The following is a 25,871-nucleotide window of genomic DNA, read 5'->3' as shown; positions in this document are numbered from 1 at the left end:
GATTCAATAAGACACTGCAGAGTCATAGATGAAACTGAATGAATATTTCTCCATATTTGCATTTAACTGTGACGCTCCTGAGGATTTAGTTTGGCTGTGTTGCGTTGCTTCATGGTTTCCATTCGCCTGTACAGTGTTGTCAGGGGAGCACATGTAAATGAATGTGAGTCATGAGCTAATAATTGTACTGTCCATCAAACGCTGACCTTTCCAAGCTGTCGCATCACGCAACATTTACAAAATTTTATTTTAATGTTGTTCGACATCAGTCGTGTCGGAGGGAATGAGAACGAGTGAAAAAGATGAATGTGAACTCTACTTTTTATCTCGTCTTGGGCTCAGACAGACAACAAAGATAAAGAGGAACAAAGACGAAGACTGACAGACGAAGACAAAATAGAACACTATGACGACTTCAAACGCAGCACAGATTTGTTAGGTTATTTGTCCTCTGCCCCACGTTCCCTCCCCCTGGTCCTTTATCTGAAAATATAAAGTTTGACACTCAAATAAACTAAAAAAAAACTTTTGAGCACACTTTTTTCAGGGTGCTCAACCAACACAGCCGCCACAGGAGGCGCCATTTAGTATATGGTTCTAACTCACAGGCTGCCACATGGGAGGTGCCATTAGGGATATGTGGTTTCTCTGGGAATCAAACCCATGACCTTTTGCTCTCTCTCGCTTTATGACGAATTTGCTCTGTGACTGATGACAAAGAAATTCTGTCACAGAATCCAGATCATTCTGTCTGTTCTGGCATCCACAGACTTTAGCAGTCCCCACTGACACCACACTCTCTTTTCCCTGGACTTGGCTCATATCATGGACCTTCTCAGTGAGGGGGCAGATTGATACAGTGTTAGGTGAACCTGTGATTGACAAGTGTGGTCTGACAAACATCAGTTACAGCCCTGAGATGACAGCTGGCTCTTTTCACTGCAGGGCTGCAGATCAGACGTGACGTGTTGGAGCGGCTTTGAAAAAGCGGTGACATTGTGCGGGGTTAGAAATAGTCAGTCGGATATTAAATATATACATGAGTGATTCTTGCTGCGGCGAAATGGATTTGCAGGACATCGATGTCACAAATGATGACAGGAAATGTCCAATAAGACTGAGGGGAGGACAAAGTGACGGCGTTAATCTGTGCTTCTGATTCTCTGACCGTCTCCACTAGGCCAAAGTCATCCAGAGGCCACATGTTTCAGCCAAATGGAGGAGGTTTATACCCGTGCCCTGCATTATCCAGTGAGTAGTTTGACCATCGCACACACACACACACACGATTACACAAAACTGTCCTTCACACAAGATAAGAGGATCAACGTTGATTTAGATGGATGGATAGACAGACAGACAGACAGACAGACAAATACACTTCCATTGGACATCTTTAAAATACATGTTTCTTTATCCTTTTGCTCAGTGTTTTCCGTAACGGAGATCTGCTCTGTCCACCGTTCCGATTCATCGTTCCTCGGAGCATGCAACATGATCTGGAGCAGATTCTGAGTATGGTCACCGAGAAGGTCTGTCTAAGAACGGGAGCCGTGCGCAGGTCTGTGACTCTGACTGTGACATGATTATTACACATACATGTTTTTACTGTAATCTCACCAAGTCCTCATCCTCACTCCATAACATTCTGAACTTGAGTGGGGACCTGCAAAATAACCCTACATGTGTCCCCACGAGGACAAATTGACCCCAAAATAATAGTATTTTTAAAAAATTAAGAAAATTAAAAATAGAAACTAAGCGTCAGAGAAGTCCACTAAAATCTCTGTGTCATGCTGCCCCAGGCTCTGTTCTCTGGAAGGACTGACATTGTCCTCGGCTGAGGACCTGGAGACCGGCCATTGCTACGTTGCTGTGGGAACTGAGAAGTTCAAGAAACTTCCATATGTGGAGCTGTGGGTCTCAAAAGCAGCAGAGAGGTATCGTCATACAGTATATGGTCTGTGTACGTCTGTACTGCGGCTCTAGACTGGACAACAGCGACTGTTAGACAGATGGACAGTCGGATGGACGGACAGATGGACGATGGACAGACTGGCTGACAATGTCTGTCACTTTCATCACATATCGAACAATATGTTGTTTTTTGTTCTTGATGCTGTAGATATTACCCAGGAAAGAGAAGACTGTTGAGACGAACTCAGGTAAACACAACCTAAAACTACTGATTCACTGATTGTATATCACATTTATATGTTGGTATATTTTTTAACTTATCAATGTTATCTAAGTTTTTTTCAAGTTAAATGTTTACTTTGCTTATTTACTGAACTATTTTTTGCATGACTTCTAGTAATATATTTTAGCATTTTATGTTTGCTTCTGGCTAACATAAAATGCTAGCCAAAAGCAAACATAAACATGTCTGAGGTTGACTGAGGTTGGTAACGATCTCCGTTCTACCTCAACAATTTAGAATCCACACATCAATAACTGCTCCCGTGTATATTTTTGACTTTTCCGTTGACGTAAATGACAGCAGACAGAAACAGAAAATTATGGCCATCCGCTGATTATTGTGTATTTTTCTCCCAGAACAGAAAAGCTGGGAGTGGTCCTGCAGATCAGTACAGTGACTCAGCTCTCCTCGACTCCCCAGACGTAAGACGGAAAAGCTTCCTTATTGTTATCGCCACAATACTGCAGCTATATTTGGACTTCTAATCAATGCACCATTAAGTAGATTTTTAATTGAATTCATGCAATCCTCAGTCAGACGGCCGCAGGATAAGGTCGACAGGAGATGAAGCTGCATCGCCTCAAGCTGCACAGCAGGGGGCCAGGACACAGGCGGTAGAAGACCCTTCTGTGTTTTTTGCCAGACCGGTCAAAGTTCGCAAAAACAGAGGGCAGGCGAGACTGACGCTCACTAATGGATCTGGTGAAGAGCAGTATTTAATCTAAAGGTATCCATGCTCGGTTACATGTGCGTGAGAATATAGATTAAAATGTCTGTTCGTTACAGTCAAACCCAGTGTATTTAAAAGAGCTGGACGGAGAAGGAGGGAGGAGGTACGAGGAGCTGAGGAGGTGCAGGAGGATGAAAACACAGCTGTAGAGATTCCTGTTGACCAGGTAAACTCAACAGTCACCGCTGACCTGGTAGTCCAGTGTTGAAGTCAAATAGAAACAACCTGCCTAATCTGAAGCTGTACCATTTATTTTATTTTTCAAGAGAGCAGCAGAAACAGTGGAGACTGAAGAAGTCAACAACATAAACAACGCTCTGCACAGCACGGAGCAGGTATGGTTAGATCAGGTGTTGGAAAAACTTTTTGACTCGCGGGCCACGAAATTGAACGGGGGGGGGGGGGGGGGGGGGGCCGGGGCAGGGAGAAGGTGGGCGGGGTAATGACATGTAAAAGTCATGCATAAAGGCTAACATGCTAAAATGCTTTTATTATTTTCTACACCTTCTATTGGGGAAACATGGGTATTGCAGGGAATAGGCAGAAGTATAATGATAATATAAATAAATTATATAATTTGGAAAAGTTTGGTGGGCCAGATTTAAAAACTCTATGGGTCGCATCCAGGCCCCGGGCCTTAGTTCACTCATGCATGGGTTAGATTAACTGGAGGTTTTGTTTGTGTTACAACATGGGAATAATTTAATCTGATTTAAAAAAATAAATCTTTATTTATGAAGGGTAGCAGTTTTTTTTTACAATTCTGTTAAAATTTGTAATGATGTCCAATAATATTATTATCAGATATCGGCAAAATGTTAAATATCGGACATTGTTACAAATAAAGTAAAATTCTGAAGATGAAAATCTGAGAAATGTTTGACCTTGTGTCATCTTTCTCTGATATTCCTCTAAAGAAATACAAATCCAAAACCACTAACCTTAACCACTAACCAAACCAGTATGATGCTAACAAAACCACTAACCAAACCAGTATGATGCTATAAAAGACAGAATGGCCTACTTTTAGTAACCCTAACCCAAATGGGTCCTAATGATAATGGTCATGATAATGTGGTCTAACTGACATACACTGTACTGTCTACTGTCTTAAAGCCAGAGTCAACTAGACAAAATGAAATGGAGGAGATAGAATCCAGAACAGAAAAGTCGAGTGCTGACATACAGGTAAACACTGTTTTTTAACTGTACTGTATATAAAAATCAAACAATCAAAAAAACTGCTATAATTTTGTTTTCCAAAAGGAACGTAAGCTGAAGCAAACATCTCCAAGACTTCTACTGTCCGCCTCTCAGGTAGAGAGTGGTGAAGAAAAGGTATCTGTCTGACATCACACGTCAGTGACTTCAATTGTTGTGATGTCACCCTGACAAGAAGAATAAAAGTGACTGCTTGTTTTAACAGGAGAACCGACAGGATTTCATGCCACAAACAGCAGAAGAGAACCATCGTGAATAACGGAAACATCTGGAAGGTTTACGGTGGAGTTGGGACACATTGAAAAGCACAGAGTACAAATTCAGCTTGAACCGCAAAAATATGAAATGTTACATGTAGAATGTTGAAACTGTGATAATGAGCCAAGTAGCAACAATGTTGTTTATTTAAGAGTAAACAAACATAAACACAATATTATAATATGGAAAGTAAGACTGAAGTAGACTGAAGGAGACATCAAACACGAAAAAAGTGTTTACCAGTGTGAGTAAATGCTAATGTTAGCAAGAATTTAGTAGTATAATGACATCCACCTGTGTTTCAATTTGGCAACTACTCACAGATAAATTGCATGTATTCCCTCCATATGCAGTATAGTTGCCACTGTTGAAAAACAAGATGGTGAAGTGAGGTAGTTAATGCCAACATTAGCATGTTAACAAAATTTGGCAACTTGTGTCTAAAATTGGCCACTACTCACAGGAAATCGCATCAAATCCATCAAATGTGTTCCAGTTGCCAAGGTTGAAAAACAAGATGTCTTCTTTCCAGAAAGTTTCCTGCTGCTCAGGCTCTTTCAGGGTACAGCCAGCTACAAGCTAAGTGTGAGGTCCTTCTATGATTAATATAATGAGCAGCCATCTTGGATTTGAAATTTGAGTCGAGAAACAAGATGGACGACTCCATGATGTTTGTAGTTTACGTACATCAGCTATTTTCGTGTACAACCAACAAATCAAATTAGAGCTAAAAAAAACCAAACAAACACTATAACAAAGCTGTGTTAGTTCAGCCGTGACTGCTCAAAGAAATTAAAAAAAAAAAAACAACCCAACATCATGGATTAAAAAACAGAAAAATCTGAGCTTTTAATAAACTTAATGCAGTGAGCAGCCATCTTGGTTTTTAAAGATAGACCATTTTCTCATTATACTTAGGCGTACCATTAGCTTTATTGGAGTACAGCTGACTGTGAACCAAAACAGAACTTTATGTTAACAATTAGCAATTACACAATAAGTAGCTAATTTTGTTGTAGAGTTCAATGGTCACCATTTTAAGAAAATACTATTGATGTGTTAAATACTCAGCGAAATGCTTGCACTAGAGGTAAAAAAACAACAACAAAAAAACAGCACTGGATTTGTTTGTTACCTTAAGGTACGATGTTGTGTTCACTTGTTAATCAGGTTAATCTGATGGAGACATTCAGTTGATGTTCTGTCGTTTATTCCATTTGCAATAGATAAATAAGAAACAGCATTTTTACACATACCCTAGCTGTGTAGTAATTTTTTAAAAATGTATCATTGCGACAGGAAAACTGTGTTTTGCCAACAGTTTATTGTTAAATACCATTTATATGACAAGCTGGATAGATGCAACAATAACAATGTCATCTGAACAGTGCTGATGTTAAAATAACGTGACAATAAAAATAAAAACTGTGTGTCACCATTTGTCTCATTTATTTAAATGTGGTGCAATTTGTCAAATATTCAAAGAGCAAGGAGTTTTGGTTTTGTTTGTTACAAAAAAGTATCAAGTACTGAATTGTCCACCAGCTACACAGCTATTTATCTGTGTTTAGAGACACATAAAGTAGACAAAAGCCCCTGTAGACCCAGGGCCAGATTTCTATTTGGTCCTTTTTTACAGCCCAGCCTGTTTGGAGGTGGTTCCCATCTTCTCATGCAGATGCCAGTCCCAGGGCAGGTCAGTGGGGTGCTGAAAAGTAAAAGTTAACAACCACCAGCTCCAATGTGAGCGCCATAAATCTAAATGTAGCTGTGAGGTGAACTCTGCTTGAACCCGTTCTCCTGTCATCTCGGTGTTAACAGCTTCTGACCAGGACTTCTTTAAGCTCACTTTGAGTTCATCTGGGTAAAATTCAGCAGAACAGTTTGTCTGAAAGGGAACATTCCCTGAATCTCAATCGCCTCCTCCAGGCCTTCTCCGGCTCATCATGGATTGCAGACTGTCTGTCAGGACACGGGCCGGGTCAGACTCTGGTTGTCGCTGTCGTTGTCAGAGATGGAGCTAATTACACACAGAGTGACCCCAGCCATGGTGAGAAACATCCCTGCCACCGCTCCTGTAGATGGTCAGGAGTGTGAGGAAAGATATGACAGAAGATTTTAGTTAATAAAAACCCTGTCCAGGTGGACATCATATAGACTGACTGGATAAGTTCCATCATAGAGATGTTGCTTGTACATTTAGAGGAACACCTTCCCCACACTGATGCCAAGAAGTAGGATTGCAATGAAACTGAGGGCGCACAAAGAACACCTTCCCCACACTGATGCAAAGAAGTAGGATTGCAATGAAACTGAGGTGTTTAAATAAATCTAGGAAATTAGTGTTTTCTTATCCTTAAAAAAAATTCCACAAGGGCAAATGTATAAAGACAGATAAAAAAAATCTAGGGTCTAGACCAGGGTTCTCGTAAGAATTCCATTAAATATGGAGGTGTTTGAAAGATTTATGAAGAAAGGACTGAACAAGTTGCCTGCAAGTTGAGAAACTCTTCACCAAAAACACCACTGTCTGTTATTTCTCAAAAGGGGAACTTAGCTCTTTAGTAAAGTAGGTAAAAATAAATTATTTCTTCATTTTCATCATCACTTCAGACTTACGTTTGCCTCCAAACTCTTCCCCCAGAATTTTCCCAGTGAGCAGAGTGCAGAGGAATGTGAGAGAGTTGGCCACAGGAACAACAAATGACAACTCTGGGGTAAAAAAAAAAAGACAAGAAAAGATTATTTACTATAAATATATATACATATTAAAAACAAAGAAACCTCATGAACATGATAAATACACTGATGGTTTCTTTTCAAACACATTCAAAACAATTGAGTGACATTGATGCTAAATGTAATGAATTATTCATGCTTTTGTATTTCAATACTCTTTTGAATCCTATGTCTTTAATTTAGTGTCAGCTCTATTTCACAGCAGACATGCTGACTTGTCACACTAGTAAAGGCCCAGGAGATTCTAATAACATTAACAATGGCTCTGTCCTCTGCTCGTAGAGTCCCAGTAGTTAAATTTGTTATTTACACCTGGGCTTTTCTTTTGCTGTGCCATGTCAACATGTCTGCTGTGAAATAAGACCAATAAGTGAGGTGGACAGTGATGAAGTGGGACTTGGAGAGGTTCCCTCACCTGTGGTGGAAAGGGTGTAATAGTAAACCAGAGAGCCGCTCTGGTTCAAGAGAAATGGAACCAAATACTGAAAGAAATTAGGTGTGTGTGATTAGACCGAGCAGTGGTTTCATGTGTGTAATAACCAAGAACAAGGATTCCATTTATTACCTTGATGTTCAGGAAGAGAAACTTGACCTCAGCGAGAAGCTGTGCCACTTTGTTGGTCTTAGTCACGTTTTCTATTCCCTCTGTGCCTCTTCTGAGGAAGGGGTTGGTGCAACCCCACAACACTGACACCAGCAGGAGACTCAGCAGGTCGACTGGAGTCAGATCATGTGATTAAAAAATGTCAGACTTGAAAAAAGTTTTTGTCAGATCATGTGATTAAAAAAAAATGTCAGACTTGAAAAAAGTTTTTTTTTTTTTCAGAAACATTTCTGTCAAGCTGATCCAAAATAATTAAACATTTTAACAACAAACAGGCCTGAATCAGACATCAGAACTGACCCGAACGACTGGAACTTTCTCTTTCATATTCCCTATATTTTACATTAAAATAAATTCAGGCTTCTTTTTTTTTGCAGCTTTTTGCAGACTGGATGAAATATAGCTATCGAAGCTAGCACTGACTGTAAGTACCTGTTTTAGTGAAATTATATATAAATTATTTATTATTTCATGCAACATTTAATTTCACAAAAGGAGGCATTGACTTATTAACTGCACTCATTTATTTTCTCCGTGAACACAAAGTTTATTTAGTAAACTTAGGTGTGCGTTGTTGATAGAGCTACGTCGGTCACAGAAATTTCTAAATAATTGTCTTTATTTTCCAATAAACAAGTACGTTTTTTTAGTATTTTTAAATTCTATAGAGCAAAAGAGCAGCATTGCCACTTATGTTTGAGACAACGAACGTAGCGGGAGAGGTTGAAATTAAATAAAATTCGCTCTTTTGCAAATCAGCGGGAGAGGTTGTAATGAAATAATACATTAAATAAAATTCGCTCTTTTGCAAATGCTTCTACTAAACTTACTAACTTCCGGGTTTGCCGTACACTTTATTTACACTCGGTCAAATAGTGTTATTCTCCACATCTAATGACTTAATGTATACTGCAAAAGACAATAAATTAAACAGCCTTAACGGTTAAACTAGTCTTGATTTTAAAAAAATCTCTTGGGATTTTAGCTTACTGACGTTAGCTTAAGTTAGCCGAAGTATGTTATTTGCAAAAACAATTATTTGCCTTTTTTAAACTATAAACGACAACCACATGCGATTGTAGCTAAACGGCTTACTACTTATTGAATGACGTATTGAAGTTGTCCGTTTTGCACTCACCTACGGTCACCATCGTTGGACACACCGAGGAGCATCTAAGACTGCAACGTTGTTTTTTGTTAGCAATTCTAAACGCTCTCACGACGAATTACGCCCACTTCTCAAATTCTTCGCCAGAAAATGTATTGTCCTATAAATTTTAATGACATTTTATACTATACGTATTAACAATATCAACTATAACATGAAATCACGCATTTATTTGTTTTATTTCAGCACCGACAGTTTTGCAACACTTCCTATCTGGAATGCAGCTTGGCAATGCTTTTACGTCATACAGTAACAAGCACGTACCAGCAGAGGGCGACATAAAATGTTTATTTTCATTTTCTTTGTTCTTTTCTTTCTTTTTTTATATAAAATTAATTTTCAAATTCAGCATAATCTATTTTTTAAAGCACAATATACAACGTATCGCTATTTCTTTCTTTTTATTTGTCTTCAGAAATGGATTTACCTGGAAATGCTCATCTGTACCTTCTATTATGGTTGAGTTAAAGAAATATTGCTGATCTGATTCATTCACACATTACAAGCAAGCCGATGAAAGGTAGAAACATTAAAATTTATTTCAATCTATATTCATTTAAAATAAAAGAGCCACAGACAATACAAATACAGAAAGATAATAAAGTGCAAAATATTTTGGCGTCAAATCAAAAAAGTTGTTGTTTTGCTGAAATCCAGAAGTTCTTCTATGGGCTTTTCACTCTCTGTGGTACACAATCATTATAAGAGACAATATTTTAAGTATGTTTTAATAAAATCAAAACAAAACAAAAATGAGAACAGTTATTCTGCAAAAACAAACTAACAAACTAATAAAATAAAAAAATTTAAAAAAACCAAATCGAGTAACAAAAATGAGAACAGTTATTCTGCAAAAACAAACTAATGCCCTGTATTGTACTACTAGTGTTCTGTCTTTATTTGGTCATTTTCTATGGTACTGTTATTCTACATTAACTTATTAACCTTCTTCTTAACACAGAAATGTACAAACTTATGACCAACTCTGTCACTGCACATTTGTTTTTGTTGTTTTTTTCATTTTGCCAAAGCATTAACAAAACAAAGTGATAACAAGTAACTTAATGGCATATTTTCTTTGAACACTGACTGTAGCCAAAAAGCAACTCTCTCCTTCAAGTCCTTCACACGCTCCACTGTGTTTGTTTTGGAACTGTTTTGTTCGTTTTGTGATTGTTGTCACATTGAACGACATGCATTGGTCACTCATCGGCGGCTCAGTCACTGACAGCACAAACACTCATGTCACAGATTGAACTTCTACACGATTCAGTCAGTCCCAGGGTGAAGACCACACGTCAGTCAACGGCCGTTGTGAGACTCAACCACAGTCCTGCTGCTATGTGTCTCCCAGTGATGGAGCGTCATGTATGGTGACCTCAGTGGAGTCACTCATGGTGCTGAACTGCTCTAAGTGGTTTCCCTCAATGCTGTTCAGCTCCGCCCTGGGCAGCACGAAGCCGTTCTCTGAGGCAGGGAATGAGGGATTGATGCTCCCTGACACAGAGATGGGTCCCATGGTGCTCAGGGGCAAACTGCTCTGCCCCGTGGCCTGGGACACTTTTGCACGTTGCTTGGAGCCACTGTTGGAGCCCAGGAGTCGAGATGTATGTGTACACCTGGCAACAAAGGCAACGTATTAAAAAAAAAAGAGGTCAAACCATACATACTGTACATTTAACTAAATGCACAGATCATCTGCTCTGTTCTGCTCTAGTCCTGTGCATGTTGCATGCAGGTAGAACATCTAATCATCTTCACGGTGCCAACTCCTCACATCTTTCATCAATTATTTTTTACTTATTTCATCCCTCTCACTTTCTCCTCTCAATTGTCACCACATCAATTATTTGTGTTTTCTGCCTGACTGGAACTGTAAACTTGAACATCACTATGGGAAAAAAGGGGTCTCAGAACTGATCCCTGAGGAATCCCGATCCCTCACTTGAACTCATGTCCTGTATAATTTTTTTTTTATCATATATTATATATATTCTTGTCTAATTGATATCCTGATAAATCACAACAGACCTTCTTCCATTTTCTCCAATCATATTAGTTGTAGTTTCTAGTCTAGAAATGTGACTTTTCCTTTACCTCATGGGAAACTTCCTCCTTGGTTTGAACTAATCTACAAACCACCAATCAATGCTGCCTTTCTACACTCCACTGGCATTTTCTCTCTTGAGGGCATTTCACCTCTCATTCAGCTCCTCTGTGTTCTTCAACAGAGGTGATACATGTTCTGCTCTACTTCTGAACCTGGTAGAACCAGACCAACACTGGATGTGGCAGAGCGGCACTTTCAAAGCGTTCAAAGCTCTGCAGCTCACTGTGATTTTTCTGTGTCACTGGCGCGGGAGGAATGCAATTGTTTGTGTACAAAAGTTTACAAAGTCAGCCCGCTTAAAATACGACAAAGAAAAGGAACAGCAGATCTTTATTTGTCCTCTGAGTGTCTAAAAATGGCAGCACAGTTGTAGAGTTCAGGCTGCAGGAATTGAGCAGTCAGTCAGGAATGCAGCGTTACCTGTTGTATGTCTTCAGGATGATGAGTAGAATGGAGAGAATGATGATGATACCTATGACGATGACGGCAATCATAGCCCCGGAACCTAAGAATCACAGAGGAAGGGGGAGGGGGGGGACAAGAATGTCTTCAAACCTTGTTTTTCAGCCTAGTATTTGCAGTGTACTGTACTGTACGTGTCCACTGAGCTCTGTCTACTCCTGCTTGTTTTTGTTTGTCAGGCACAAGCAGTGTACATAGAAACTGCATGCAAACGGAACAATCAATTATGTTTAATGTTCTTGTAAATACATGGGTGCCACTCCCTTAAGACACTCCGTGATGCAGTCGGACGTTAATTATACGGCTTGACTCAACACAATAATAACAGCCGATTCTCATGGGTGTACATTATTAATATGTTATTCGAGGAGACAAGCAGGGCATGACGAAAAACAGAGGCATGATGGGTAATATGCTTACTCTGAATGAGAATTTGTTCTCTGGACTTGGTGACGGCGGTTGTGTTGGGAGGTGCTGTAGTGATGGTCAGTGGTGAGGCGGATGAAGTTTGCATCTTCAGCAGTACCAGCCTGCAACCACAGAGACAGAAGTAACGGTATGACATTTTCATATTTCAAAATAACAGATGTAGAAAACCACCCCCCCGGCCCCTTGATTTTTACTGCCACCAAAAGAATGAGGCTCATCATCAGAACGCTATGTATGAAGTATAATCAGCACTGATTCTAACACCTGACGTTGGAGCCAAATTACAGCTGTCATTAACCCATTTTCCAGGGCTCACACTGTACTCTCTGTACGAGGTGATGACAGGTTTGAGTCGCTGGTTCAAAGACAGAGTTTTACAGTTTTTCTTTTGGAGAGAACATAATGATTTCATGGCATTCGAAAAACGCGTGATGTCTATATGTACTTTGATCGGTCAATATGAACGTGACAGAACAATGTAAGAGAACGACCCTGAGGATGGACGGTCAGTCAGACGTCCATCAAAGGGCCTACAATTTGTCGGTTCCATAGTGTAGTCGTTAGCATGCCTGCCTCAGATGGTTCCATAGTGTTATCGTGTAGTCGTTAGCATGCCTGCCTCAGAAACAGAGAGCAGGGAGTCCTGGGTTCGATTCCCAGAGGAACCACCAATACGTGGCGCCTGCAGGGGGCAGTCTGTTGCAGAAGAGCTGCTGTTAACACAAAAAAAGTCCGAAATATGGAATCAATAAAGATCAAATAAAATAATAATAAATAAAGAAGTATTTATACCTATTATTCAGCAATTTTTAAGACGAGTATTTAATACATATAGTGTTGAAATAATATAAAAATAATTGTATAATAGCTACTTTTTGGCAAAACACTAAATACATTATTATTATTATTATTATCAACAACAATAATAATAATATTAATAATAATAAACTCGGCTGCTCTAAAGACAGTCATAATGTCTCCTCTTTTTTTTCTTGAATAAATAATATGGTATACACTTTTCCATCATTAACAATAGCTGCTGTGTTCTCCGATGCTGTAATCTTGATCTCCATCTAATCCAGAGTGTTTCAGAGTCATGTGGAGTTCCTTTGTCTCCGCCGTGACTCCGTGATACAGTTAAGGAAACGATCCACACTCAGAGCTGTAGGTCAGGGCTGTCCCTGTAACCGATACTTCCCCTGAGCTGGGATGATGTGACATTGCGTGTCCAGGACCAGGATGGGAACTCACATCAACAACACACTGAAACCTGCAATTGTTTTGCAAATTGGAGTACACATGTAATGTTTGTTCCCAACAAACATCAGCATGGGTGGTACTGACTCTCTTCTCACACGACGTGACGTACAACAAATGACACACTGGAACGGTTGTAATTAATAAAAAAAAACAACCAACCTGACGCTCATCATTATGATTATTTTAATAGTGAGGTAAAGGTAAACCTATGAGTATGATAACATACTATTAGAGATATTTCTAATAGTTCCAACCTCACTTGATTATGGGTCTAGGAATGAATGATTCCATGTGCGTAAAACGGTGAAAGTTTGCAGAGTCTGGCACCACACGGTGTGAAACACACACATCTACCTTCTGTTATTACTCTTTCTGTTTCCATATACAGGAATATGACAATATGACAATACAGGAAGTACTGTATATACAGAAAGTATGTGTCAATTTTCCAGTCATATACAGGAAGTATATACAGAAAGTATGTGTCAATTTTAGGGTTTTGATATATCTAGATTAATCGTGAATAATCCTCAAAATATTGGCCCTAATACAGGATATTCAAATATTTACAGATGTCAACTAAAAACAACAAAATAGACGCCAGTAAATGGCTGAAGAGGATTTGAAGCATGTGTCAAACTCAAGGCCCGTGGCTTAAATATGGCCCACCCAGTCATTTTGCGTGACCCTCATTAGCTTAAAAAGAATTTGCCTTATGATAATGTCCATGTTGCTGAGTTTCTTAAACTGATAAAAGTGTGTTTTTAGTACACAGAATAATGTACTATAGTTCTAACTTGAATACATTATAGTCAATGGCAGAAACATTTATTAACACATCTATTGTATTTGTAGTTGTATCTATAAAATCACCCAGTTACAACCAGCACTTTAAGGGGGACTGTATTGCTGATATGCCCCCCCCCCGATTTTGATATATCTAGATGAGTTACACACCCCTGATTGACACCCCTGATATTTAAAAGCGATCATTTTGGGGAATGATGACTTTTCTGTGCATTGAACAAAACAATGCAAACTTCAGTGTAAAATATATTTGAACAGGTTTCAATATTAATATCGTGAATATGGAACATCGTCCAGAGTCCCTTCACGTCTCTCTGACTGGTCTGTAATGACAGAGACTTTGTGAGGTCAGGCCACAGTGACTGTTCACACAGGTGTAGGTCATCAGTCAGGCTGTCGATCTGCTCTGGCCTCACACTGTCACCGTGAACCGACTGTCTACTGATGTGGCCTGAAACACTTCTCCGGCTGAAACAGTTCCATCATCGTGTCATCTGGGAATTCCAGTCACTGCATGTAATTGCTGTGAAAACACTGAGGAATTATCAGCCTAGTTTGCATAACCGTAATACACCTAAAAAAAAATCTAAAAACATAAAAAAAAAGAGGAAACTATGTTTGTGCCATTGTTATCTATATCTTTTATTTGTTTTTATTTTTTCTATAATAATAATTAAAAAAAATATAAGCCCCAGTACAGATAATAAAATCCAAAAGATAGTAAAAATACACTACTAAATTGCCAAAAATAGCAAATGTGTTGATAACGTTTTTTTTTTATTTAACACTAAAAACTTCAAATCTAGCCAGAGAGACAGCTCAGTGTTAGCTGAGGAACAGATACAAGTTAGTAAATGTTATTATACTGCAAACTAATGCCTTAAAAAACATCCGAGAGGAGCAAGAATTTCACAATTGGGTCATATTAACCTTCGTTACGGGCCGTGACTGGACCAACAGCCTCGCTTTGAACTCACCTGTCATAAAATGTACATAGGAAATGGATGTTTCCAGTGTAATACAAAACAAACAGGCTTCTATTGGACCTTCTATCAGCTGTAAATCACAGCGTCCACTCATACTGTAGGTTCCGTATCCACCTAAAGCTCATAATTCAAAGAACTGACATCATTCAAACTCTGCCTCCAGCAGAGCTGTTCATGGTCCACTTCCTGTTTCACTTTAATAACTGGATGTCTGCTTCAGTATCTTGATGGCCTGTGTTTAAAATGCAACCAGACTATACTGTCATCAGTGTGAGCAGACTCATGCAAATACAAGAGGTGGTAAAATATGTGACCTGAATACTTTGCTTTAGTTTCCATTCACCAATTTCCTGGCCAAACAGGATCCATCACCAGGTTAATTACCGTGAAACAAACTTCACTCCCATGCAACATGACTTCAGGGTAATTAAGTTATTCTAATTTATGAAATGAAATCACACATTTGATTTGAAAAATCCTCATCAGTGTCTTTGTCTTTTAACTACTGATGGAGCGTTAACGTGGAGCCTACCATCTGTTGAAAACATACCCTGAAAAAGTGACACTTTTTTTTTTTCACCTGGAGGTGATGAAAACAGAGACAGTCAGAGTCTCAGTTCATGGGTCACTCATTTCTACAGTGCAGCCAGTCTTATCCTGCTTCCTGCTCAACGGCAAATATTGTGCCACCAGAATCGTGTAGCGTTCACAGGCCATTAACCACAGACGTTAACAATGAAATACATCAGGTGGTGCTGTTTGCAGAGGTGACAGCTCGATGATAAACGGCAAAGTCATCATCGGTGCCGGGATGGTAACGCTACTGTTTTGGAAACGGGCAGAGGAAATACAGTACTTCACAGTATTCTGCTGATGTTGACAATGATGTGCTGTGATATGTTGATCAGTGAAGTGTCTTCGTTTAAATGTACACTTGCCTTAAAGTCTGCCTTAAATGACCCACACAGCTGTTGTCTGTGGATTTCCTGATTTTCAATCTTGGGGCAGTTTAATGGTTTTCATCCAGTTTATTTTCGCATGCTGTCAAGAAGAGGACATTAACATCACCATGGAGTAAAGTAAAGATAAAAGTGGTGCATGTCTGATGCATGGTCTCACAAGGTCAGATTAAAGAAGATCATGAAAGGTCGCCATTTTCTGTGTGTTGTACAACGACACGGAGAAACTACAGTTACTCCAGGACATATGTCAAGACGTGGCATGTTTGCAGCTAACAAAACCTCTGCAATAAAATCGTAAAAGTTCGTAATAAAGTTTCACAGTTTGAGTTTTTGTACATCATATCAGCAGAGCCTGGATAGCTCAGTCGGTAGAGCATCAGACTTTTAATCTGAGGGTCCAGGGTTCAAGTCCCTGTTCGGGCGATGTTCTTTAGGGGCAGTTGTAGGTTAGCGCTTGAGGATCTGACTTGGGTGCTGGGCCTGCTGTCCCCTCACACTGCTCCCATGTGCAGTGGTGTGCTGTCTCTTTAAACTTTAATTCATTCTATTATTTCTATTTCACTATTTCATCCTTTCTAGTCATTTTCAATAGAAATGTACAGATTTGCTAAAGTCTAATCTAGCACTGAGTTAGCTCTCTGTGCGTGTTTGTGTATACGTGTTTGTACTATGGAAGCCCAGCTGGACAATTTCATTTAGGCTGTTTAAAGCAGTGGTCCATAAACCTGGCCCAGGGGCCACTTCCTGCCCACAAATCCCTCAAATCGGTCCCTCTCTCTCACACAAACACACACACACATCAGATCAGAAGGACCGGTTCGCCCAGCACACTTTCTAAGAATCTCGATAAATCCTTTGAGACGCCGAGGCGTTTGAGTTTCTGTTTTGCTCTTGACTCTGGTGTGACAACGACACAGTGCTGCTACATGTTCTCTACGCCTCTGCGGGGGGGCGTCAGTGGCATCTCCACCAAACACCGACATACGTGAAAGCATTTTTCAAATTCACAGCCTACACACTTTGGACTGAAACTGCTTGGAGAACATTCCTGGACTTTACTGTGATGTACTGCGTGTTAGTGCAGCTGCAGCGAGCGGCTCCAGCTCCAGATCTTTTCCTGATAACATTAACGTGGGGCTTGTTATGAGACTATGGTTCAGGTTTATCATCAGCATCGCCTTCACCTCAACCTTCACCTCCTCTACCTTCGTTTAAACGTCGCCTTCACCTCCTCTACCTTCGTTTAAACCACACCTTGTGCTCTTACAACTTATCACACAGTGAATTCATGAGGTCATGACTCTGCTTCACAGCACATGACTTCAAAGTTAAACATCTGATCAAGTGTGCGACTGCAGGGTGATTTCAACTGCCTTCAATTGTAGGAATAAACAACAAATCAATAAATAAATGTATTTTCAAGCAAGGGTTGTTTCGGTTAGTGTGCTCTTGTCTGACATTAATACGATCAAAGGATCAGGATTCCTCAGACTCAGCTTGGAATCTTGCACAACATCGCTATACACTGAAGCAACGTTGACCTTTAGGCTCTGATTGGTGCAGAAAACGGTCGAGTGACATTCTTTATAGTCACAATATGAGAAGAGAAAGTTGTCACTGAGAGACGAATATGACAGCTGCTGTCAGTGGACGACTCAACCTGGGAAAATACTAACATTTGTACAGATTAGTTAGTGTAATATGTTTATATGTTAGTGTAATATTCTAATTGAATTAGAGGCTGGTGAAATATTCTGCTACTTTGTACCCTGCTGCATACTTCCTGAGTGCATACTTTTCTACTGTTACATTGCTATGTAATATAAATATTACAAATATTTTTTCATAGCTAATACAAAGTTGTGTAACTGCTGCAGAATGCGCTACTTCTTATAGTAGTCATAATACCAACTGACATGTGTACGTAGATCATTCTAGACAGAGAAAGGAGTTTAGTTTATCATCGTATGTCAAATACACTGTAGAACATGGAGGATTGTGGATGAAAGTGAGCAAATAGTGAAGATAAAGACGTGTTTCGACAAAAGAACCGTGGCTGTAAATCCTAATGTGACGTCGTCAAGAACCAAAGATGACGTCAAAAGGTGGTCAAGGGAAGTCAAAATCAGAGGAGGAATAAAAAAACACGATTGACCCGACTCAGCATCCGAGTACTTCTACTGAGGTGATATTTCAGAAGGTTGGATCAAAACTTGATTTTGAGGAAGAATCTGCATGTTCAGAAGAAAAAGACGGATCATTTAAACTTCTTTAAATACATAAACAAAAGTCCACTCAGCACAGCATCCAGGCCTGAAGTTAATTCAAGACTTTACGGAAGGTATTTGTTTCTGGAAATATTTTTTTTTATCTATTTTTTTGGATGTTATTAACTTAAATTTGCCAGAACAGCAAAACCTACTGGCAGCCTCAGACGTTTGCACAGCCACGTCATTAATTCATATCAATAAATAAGAACTTCTGAGCGTTGTGATGTCAATATTTCCCTCTGCGATCCACCTACTCTGCAAATTCAATATCCTATCTCCCACCTTCAGCAAACAAATCATCAAACGGTCTGGGCACACAGAAGAGGAACGATTTACTTTCCTCTTTTTTTTTTTTTTACAAGAGGACAAAGTTGCAGGTTTTTATCTTTCAGTTACAAACAACACGGCCTCCTGTGCACACTTCTGCAAACACATTCAGAGCACGGCCTTTATCCAGTGACGACCCAGAGTGTCAATATTTGAGCAGTCAATTTGAAGCAGGTTAATTAGACGCAGGTGGAGCGATTACCCCACCTGCGGACGACAGCAGATGCGGCACAGATGAAGACGCCTCTCAAGTCAAACACACTTTACCTCATGTCAAATTAAAAAGGGATTTAACTGTAGGAGCCTCATGGAGTCACTGACGGAATTCGACAGCAGCACCGACACCTGACTTTTACAAGAAACAGGAAGTGATGAAGTTGCTGATTAAAAAGAAAGTACTTAACAAAGGTGTGTGTGTTGGCACGGCAGGGTTTGCTGCTCACAGGAGTGGAAAGAACAGGCCTGTGTGTGGAGTGCAAGCTGTGCTGTCTCTAAAGTGTCTGCAAACATAATTATAGGGCAGTGTAAATTTGGATTTGAATCCCTAACCTACGCCCTAGAATTTGTTTTGTGTTTTTTTATTTTTAGTGCCGAGCACGATAAGATTTTTAGTCACGGTTTGCTGCGACAATTCAAGATTGAAGAAAACCATTAATGGATTCTCAACTCAACGTTAACGTCGTTCTATCTTCATACGTGGTACGAAAATAGAACGAGATTGAGTTCAGTGGAAAAGTCAAAGCATTGATTTTAATCGATCTGATCCTTGTTCAACATGTGAAGTGTTTGAAGTACAGCACAGTAACTGATGAGACTCAGTGACCTGTGTGAACCCTTCTGCAGGTTTGTGCATAGTTTTCACACAATGCTTGTCAGACAGAAACGAGAAAGTTTTAACATTCGCCGACAGAGAAAGAAGATTTTGTTTCCTTCACTGCAGCAAACCGATAACGAACAACAATGCAAATGCATTTTTTTTTTATCTAAAACACATTTAATTACAATAAACTGTTGCATTAAATAACGATGATGCTGCACATTGCCTCTGGGCAAAAGCGCCCAAAAATATTTTTATCAATTAATTGAATTACATTTTACTGGACATTTGGGACAATACTATTTGAACCCCACATGGGCTTACTTTAAATTCTTTTCTAACTTATTTTCTGAAAGTGTCATCGTTATATGTGCATTACACTAATGATATAACTAATTAGTTCCTTCTCATCATTATTTTCTTGCTGCTTCATCAGGCTAGCTAACTGTAGCTAGATTAGCTACTTGTATACTCATGTGTAGTGTGTTCAAACTTTGGTCTCACGACCTGTCGTGTTGCCAAGCAATGTTCTCTCTGACTCAATCACGTGTTAATTATTAGCGTCCATCATAAAATTCCTTTCCAATTTTTATCTTGTTGATATATTCAGCGTCCATTAACAACAACATTGTTTAACTTTTCTTATGTTTTTGGCTAGAAGTAAACATGAATATCAAAGAGCGTCTTTTTAAAAAAAAAATGATCCTCCTTTTCAACAATGTCTTTTTTTTAAAAAAAAATGATCCTCCTTTTCAACAAAGGGAGTTGTTAGGAACTAAATACTCAGTATTTGTCAAAATGCACCCAACTCAATTAAAGGCTTAAAGAGTAATTTAGAGAATTAAACTTGACCTCCTTTGAAGAACGCACAGTCACGTATACACTTGTCCTGATCAACAATGATCTGCAAAACCGCATTTACTGAAAACATGATCAAAAGACGCGTCTAGAATATGAGTCAGAAATGAAAATAGATACAGCACCAGGCAATGGTGAACGCCTTTTCCAAACTGCAGTGGCAGCTTTGCAGCAGATTAATGTAGGAACTCACTTGTCACGGCGTGTTACACAGACACAGGGCAGTGATTGGAAGTGAAATAAAATCTTTTCAACTCCAACACAAATCTGTGCCACTCCACCAGCTCACGAGTCAGCGGTGGATTGGTATAAACCCAATAGGCTGTGTGGAATTTGAACAATTCGCCTGACGCTCACCTGCCGTCTCGCTACGTTGTCTCTGGTGGAACTAACTCCTCACATTCTCACAACAAAACTACACAAGAACAGCACGCTCACAAATACCAAAACCGACCTGAAGTCGAGGAGAACACTGAATCACGGGGTGAAAAGTCAAACAACAATGATCTTTGGCGACTTACCAAACCCACTCCTCTTTGATTTCAGCCCAAGCCGTCTCCTGATGGGAGCCTGAGCAGCGCAGAGCCCCCTCCCTCAGCTGAAAGAAGGGGGCATAGTCCACCGATGGAGGCCTGACAGTCACAGCAGGTCTGGGGCGGGAGAGACAGGGGAGTAGAAGAGTGAGGAAGCAGCTCTGAGTGAGGAATGCTGAGTCCTTGTTGTTGCTGAAAAAAGTCAGTCCTTCAGGTAAAAAAAAAACAAAAAAACGTTTTACAGTCAATAACAAAGGGACAAAGCAGAGATTCCTGTGTGTTTGTGTGGCGTGTTGTGTCGATGGGAATCAGTGTTTATGTGACGGAGAGGAGGAGGAGAGCCGGTCAGACAAAGGAGGAGGCTCCACACTCGCTCGTCCACTCTCTCTCTCCGCTCCTGGTTGAGAGGAGTAATAATCTGAGGCAGCAGGTTTTTCAGGTCCACCTGGCAGGCCTTTAGGCGTGCCATGATCCAAAAAAAAAAAAGGTCTGCCTCTCACCATGACGACTGCCTCTCAAAATGACACCATCTGCATCTGATAGGATGTTGCACAGGCAGGTCAGAGGGTGTGTTGGAGTCTCAGAACGAGATACAGCACCTCCCGTCAGGAAAAGGTGAAGAGGTTGCAACAGTCCGATGACGGACAGCGGGTGAGCGTGTGTGTGTGGGCGCAAGTTTTGTCCTGTTGTTATGACTCACGCCATTCATTCTGTAAGAATGTATTTTATCTCCGCAGTTGAAAATTAACACCGGCCGTCCAAAGGGTACTGGGTGTGTTTCATTAAAGTCAGATAGAAGTGAACGTGAAAAACACTTTTCCTCCTTTCAACTCAATCACCTGTGTGTGACAGTGGTCCAGTGAGCAGACACAACCCTCACAGTGGAGGTCGGTGACTCCGTTTTCTCCTCTGTCCTACCATCTGTCCCATTCACACCAGCTCCTGTGACACACTTTACCTCACAAGACTTTTCCAAAATGGTGCCAATGAGGTGTCACCACCGGGCCTCATGTTACCCCCTGGGGCAAAGTGATGCTTGTGACTGTAAGAGCCGTCAGTGTTGTGCCTTTGTGAGAAAGTGTAACTGAACTTAATTTATGGAGGCACTCATTGTTCAGCTTCACCTGGTAGAAGGAAGGCTGTGTTCACACTCTTCATCATATTCCACATAAGCTTTGTGTCAACCTCTTCTGCCAAGGCCGTTTATCGTCAGCAACGCTGGGATTATTTTTCTGTGACTTCACTTTAAATATTAATATCCTCAGGCAGAGCTCCAAGGTCCGTGTCAGATTATGGTTTGTCCAGATTTAACAGTCCTACTGACAGCCAATATATATATGTTTTTCATTTTTTTTCATGATTTTCAAGACAGTATGTTATGCCTTTTTTAATTAATTGGATGAAATAATTTATTTTACAATTACAAAAACTTCGAAAAGAACCTTTAAGGAGACCTGGAGTCACTGGTTCCATTAACACCCACCAGGTCCATAAAAAAACCAACCTGATTTTCTACCCTCAGGTGCACACGTATCATCAAGTTTAACAGTAGGAGTCATTGTTGGGAGGAATTCCACCGAAGAAGAGTGGTCCTTTGTGTCATGAAGAGGAAGGCCTCCGTGTTATGTCATCTGCTAATGGAAATCACTGACAGTCAACGTTGACTCTATATGGAGCATTAGGTACTGGACAAAAGTGAATTCAACATCACTCAAATTATTCTCAGGTAAAAAAAAAAACAAAACAAAAACGTTTTACAGTCAATAACAAAGGGACAAAGCAGAGATTCCTGTGTGTTTGTGTGGCGTGTTGTGTCGATGGGAATCAGTGTTTATGTGACGGAGAGGAGGAGGAGAGCCGGTCAGACAAAGGAGGAGGCTCCACACTCGCTCGTCCACTCTCTCTCTCCGCTCCTGGTTGAGAGGAGTAATAATCTGAGGCAGCAGGTTTTTCAGGTCCACCTGGCAGGCCTTTAGGCGTGCCATGATCCAAAAAAAAAAAAGGTCTGCCTCTCACCATGACGACTGCCTCTCAAAATGACACCATCTGCATCTGATAGGATGTTGCACAGGCAGGTCAGAGGGTGTGTTGGAGTCTCAGAACGAGATACAGCACCTCCCGTCAGGAAAAGGTGAAGAGGTTGCAACAGTCCGATGACGGACAGCGGGTGAGCGTGTGTGTGTGGGCGCAAGTTTTGTCCTGTTGTTATGACTCACGCCATTCATTCTGTAAGAATGTATTTTATCTCCGCAGTTGAAAATTAACACCGGCCGTCCAAAGGGTACTGGGTGTGTTTCATTAAAGTCAGATAGAAGTGAACGTGAAAAACACTTTTCCTCCTTTCAACTCAATCACCTGTGTGTGACAGTGGTCCAGTGAGCAGACACAACCCTCACAGTGGAGGTCGGTGACTCCGTTTTCTCCTCTGTCCTACCATCTGTCCCATTCACACCAGCTCCTGTGACACACTTTACCTCACAAGACTTTTCCAAAATGGTGCCAATGAGGTGTCACCACCGGGCCTCATGTTACCCCCTGGGGCAAAGTGATGCTTGTGACTGTAAGAGCCGTCAGTGTTGTGCCTTTGTGAGAAAGTGTAACTGAACTTAATTTATGGAGGCACTCATTGTTCAGCTTCACCTGGTAGAAGGAAGGCTGTGTTCACACTCTTCATCATATTCCACATAAGCTTTGTGTCAACCTCTTCTGCCAAGGCCGTTTATCGTCAGCAACGCTGGGATTATTTTTCTGTGACTTCACTTTAAATATTAATATCCTCAGGCAGAGCTCCAAGGTCCGTGTCAGATTATGGTTTGTCCAGATTTAACAGTCCTACTGACAGCCAATATATATATGTTTTTCATTTTTTTTCATGATTTTCAAGACAGTATGTTATGCCTTTTTTAATTAATTGGATGAAATAATTTATTTTACAATTACAAAAACTTCGAAAAGAACCTTTAAGGAGACCTGGAGTCACTGGTTCCATTAACACCCACCAGGTCCATAAAAAAACCAACCTGATTTTCTACCCTCAGGTGCACACGTATCATCAAGTTTAACAGTAGGAGTCATTGTTGGGAGGAATTCCACCGAAGAAGAGTGGTCCTTTGTGTCATGAAGAGGAAGGCCTCCGTGTTATGTCATCTGCTAATGGAAATCACTGACAGTCAACGTTGACTCTATATGGAGCATTAGGTACTGGACAAAAGTGAATTCAACATCACTCAAATTATTAAAATGTTTAATATTATTATTATTATTATTAAATTGAATCATAAATTGTATATATATTTTTACTAATGTCCAAAGGTTCTAGGCAATGTCTTGTTATTTCTTAATGTGTCTGATTTTAATAACTAAGACATGTCCTACTGGTGTTTCTAAAAGGTTTAAGTTCCAAAGAATATTTAAAGGATTTTGTTCCTTAGATGAGACAAACAAGCAGGAAGGAATCTCTGGCAGACACAGAAGTGTTAATACTTCCTGTAAATTGAGAATATGTGGAGAAATAGCTTTGTCATTTTCATAAAATACATTTGCCATGGAGGTTTTTGACTTCCTCTTGAACGTGTTCACAATTCAAAACATTTTCTTTTCATAATTTGAACAAACCTGTGCATGCAAAAGAGTTTTTGTGCAATCGCAGAGTCGTGTTTTCACTGATTGATTTTTTTTTTTTTGTTAGTTTATCAGAAGTGAAACGGATGAGAGGAATCCTTTGTTCCGGGTTTTGTGAGTCATCATCTGTCTTTTCTTCTATGACAACAACAAGCGACGACGCAGCAGCCCTGAAATTCAAAAGCCGAGCTGTAGTGCACATCACGGCCGTGTTGCCTCACACCCACCTCAACCCTTGTGTTATAAACTTCATGTTCTATGTTGATTCAGTGTAAAACAAACGAGAGCCGAGTTTTGAAGGTGATTCTGAACAGCAGTGAAGCAGGTTCCTGTTATATATATACACACCACTTAAAACAGTGATCTGTCAGTAGAGTTAGAATGACGTCACAAAGAGAAATCGATAAGAGAATTACCTGTTGAAATTATAACAAGTGTGAGTGGATACCCTAATATATGTTTTATAAAGTTTTACTGTCTTCATGACGTATAAAAGAGTATGGGTTAACTATTACATAATATTCAGCTTAAAGTAACTTGAATTTTAAAATGTATTTTTTCTTCTCTGACAGGACACATTTACAAACAAAAAACCAAAACCTTATACAACAGTTGTACTCACCAAACATTTCCACTGTGACGCTCCTGCTGCTAAAGTGTTAGCGCACATGGTCCTTGAAAGTCTCCATGTTGTTGTCCAACGTTGGCAAATAGAGGACATTCAATTAGTTTTCACAGAGACATGAGACACAAAGTCACACAGATAATCCCTGTGTCTAGTTTCCAGCCAAAAAGACAAATAGAACATTGTACTGTATATGGTGCTTAATGCTAACTCTTCTTTGCTAAGTCACTGATATTAGCATATTAGCATGTGTATATTGGACCCAACAGTTTACCAAATAACCAGCAAACAACTTGGAATAAAATGTAAACACATCTGGACATGTCACAAATATATATTTTTTTATCATAGTACTCCTGAAGTAAATTTAAATATCACATTTACACCACATATCACAAGTATTATTGGGGGGCCTACCTTTTAGCCTGGCCTCAACCTGAGTAGTACTTCTCCAAGCTATAGACAAGGTCCTGCTGTGCCTTTTGTAGGACACTGTTTTTTTTTTTAGCACAGACAATGTTTCTGTTAGGCTTCAGTATTTTTTTTTCCACATTAAACTCATAACTATCAATATATTTTTACTTTCTGTGTGATAAATGTAATCTCTATTTGTCAGATGTCAGATGATCAAATTCATGTTGAAACACATTATTGCAAAATAGCCATATTTATACAGTAGATAGTTGAAGTAGTGCTAATGCTAACTGCATTATGCTAATATTTTGAAGTTTGCATGTTTACCACCTTTTTACCATACAAATAATTTTGTGTGTATGTCTGCCATAATGTTTTTTCACTTGTGTTTTTCATTGTTTTGGTTTTGTAATCCTTTTACATCATATATATTTTCATGGAGGTGTGTTATGACCCCATAAAAATAAACC

The 25,871-nt window shown here is 39.8% G+C and overlaps 3 protein-coding genes and 2 non-coding genes across 8 annotated transcripts in view; 3 read left to right on the top strand and 2 right to left on the bottom strand.

Annotated features, from left to right (window-relative positions):
* The window catches only part of dcdc2b (doublecortin domain containing 2B), a 7,348-nt gene extending 1,503 nt beyond the window's left edge, over positions 1-5,845 (top strand). Inside the window, exons 4-14 of one of the 3 annotated variants that reach the window (XM_017033936.2) lie at positions 1,181-1,251; positions 1,430-1,561; positions 1,806-1,940; positions 2,126-2,165; positions 2,557-2,622; positions 2,734-2,902; positions 2,987-3,096; positions 3,197-3,265; positions 4,047-4,118; positions 4,197-4,268; positions 4,357-5,845. In XM_017033936.2, coding sequence (XP_016889425.1) covers positions 1,181-1,251; positions 1,430-1,561; positions 1,806-1,940; positions 2,126-2,165; positions 2,557-2,622; positions 2,734-2,902; positions 2,987-3,096; positions 3,197-3,265; positions 4,047-4,118; positions 4,197-4,268; positions 4,357-4,410 — 990 coding nt within the window. In that variant the 3' untranslated portion in view covers positions 4,411-5,845. Of the gene's footprint in view, positions 1-1,180; positions 1,252-1,429; positions 1,562-1,805; positions 1,941-2,125; positions 2,166-2,556; positions 2,623-2,733; positions 2,903-2,986; positions 3,097-3,196; positions 3,266-4,040; positions 4,119-4,196; positions 4,269-4,356 lie in introns of all 3 variants that reach the window. The other 2 variants (XM_025059613.1, XM_025059620.1) reach the window with 2 other exon arrangements.
* Positions 5,583-9,115, bottom strand: tmem234 (transmembrane protein 234). The gene is made up of 5 exons (XM_008308880.3): positions 8,891-9,115; positions 7,714-7,865; positions 7,564-7,630; positions 7,029-7,121; positions 5,583-6,484 (listed from the first exon to the last, which is right to left on the bottom strand). Exons 1-5 carry the CDS (start codon positions 8,901-8,903, stop codon positions 6,375-6,377), a joined length of 435 nt encoding a protein of 144 aa, XP_008307102.1. The 5' UTR covers positions 8,904-9,115; the 3' UTR covers positions 5,583-6,374.
* Positions 9,116-9,301: 186 nt separating this feature from the next.
* On the bottom strand, positions 9,302-25,506 carry ncmap (non-compact myelin associated protein). Of its 2 annotated transcripts, XM_025059630.1 has the most exons (5): positions 24,985-25,506; positions 20,730-20,858; positions 11,913-12,022; positions 11,451-11,535; positions 9,302-10,539 (listed from the first exon to the last, which is right to left on the bottom strand). In XM_025059630.1, exons 3-5 carry the CDS (start codon positions 12,004-12,006, stop codon positions 10,260-10,262), a joined length of 459 nt encoding a protein of 152 aa, XP_024915398.1. In that variant the 5' UTR covers positions 12,007-12,022; positions 20,730-20,858; positions 24,985-25,506; the 3' UTR covers positions 9,302-10,259. The 2 variants fall into 2 exon arrangements, with proteins under 2 accessions (XP_024915398.1, XP_008307114.1); XM_008308892.3 differs by lacking the exon at positions 24,985-25,506 and having other exon boundaries at positions 20,730-22,212.
* trnal-cag (transfer RNA leucine (anticodon CAG)) lies at positions 12,464-12,589 on the top strand. The gene is made up of 2 exons: positions 12,464-12,500; positions 12,554-12,589. It is a non-coding gene; the product is annotated as a tRNA-Leu (tRNA).
* On the top strand, positions 16,287-16,359 carry trnak-uuu (transfer RNA lysine (anticodon UUU)). Its single transcript has one exon. It is a non-coding gene; the product is annotated as a tRNA-Lys (tRNA).
* Positions 25,507-25,871: the final 365 nt, after the last annotated feature.

The sequence above is a fragment of the Cynoglossus semilaevis genome, chromosome 1 (assembly GCF_000523025.1).
Source record: "Cynoglossus semilaevis isolate Cse_v1.0 chromosome 1, Cse_v1.0, whole genome shotgun sequence".
In the NCBI taxonomy this organism is placed as follows: Eukaryota; Metazoa; Chordata; class Actinopteri; order Pleuronectiformes; family Cynoglossidae; genus Cynoglossus; species Cynoglossus semilaevis.
This window is presented reverse-complemented; position numbering and strand designations above follow the sequence as displayed.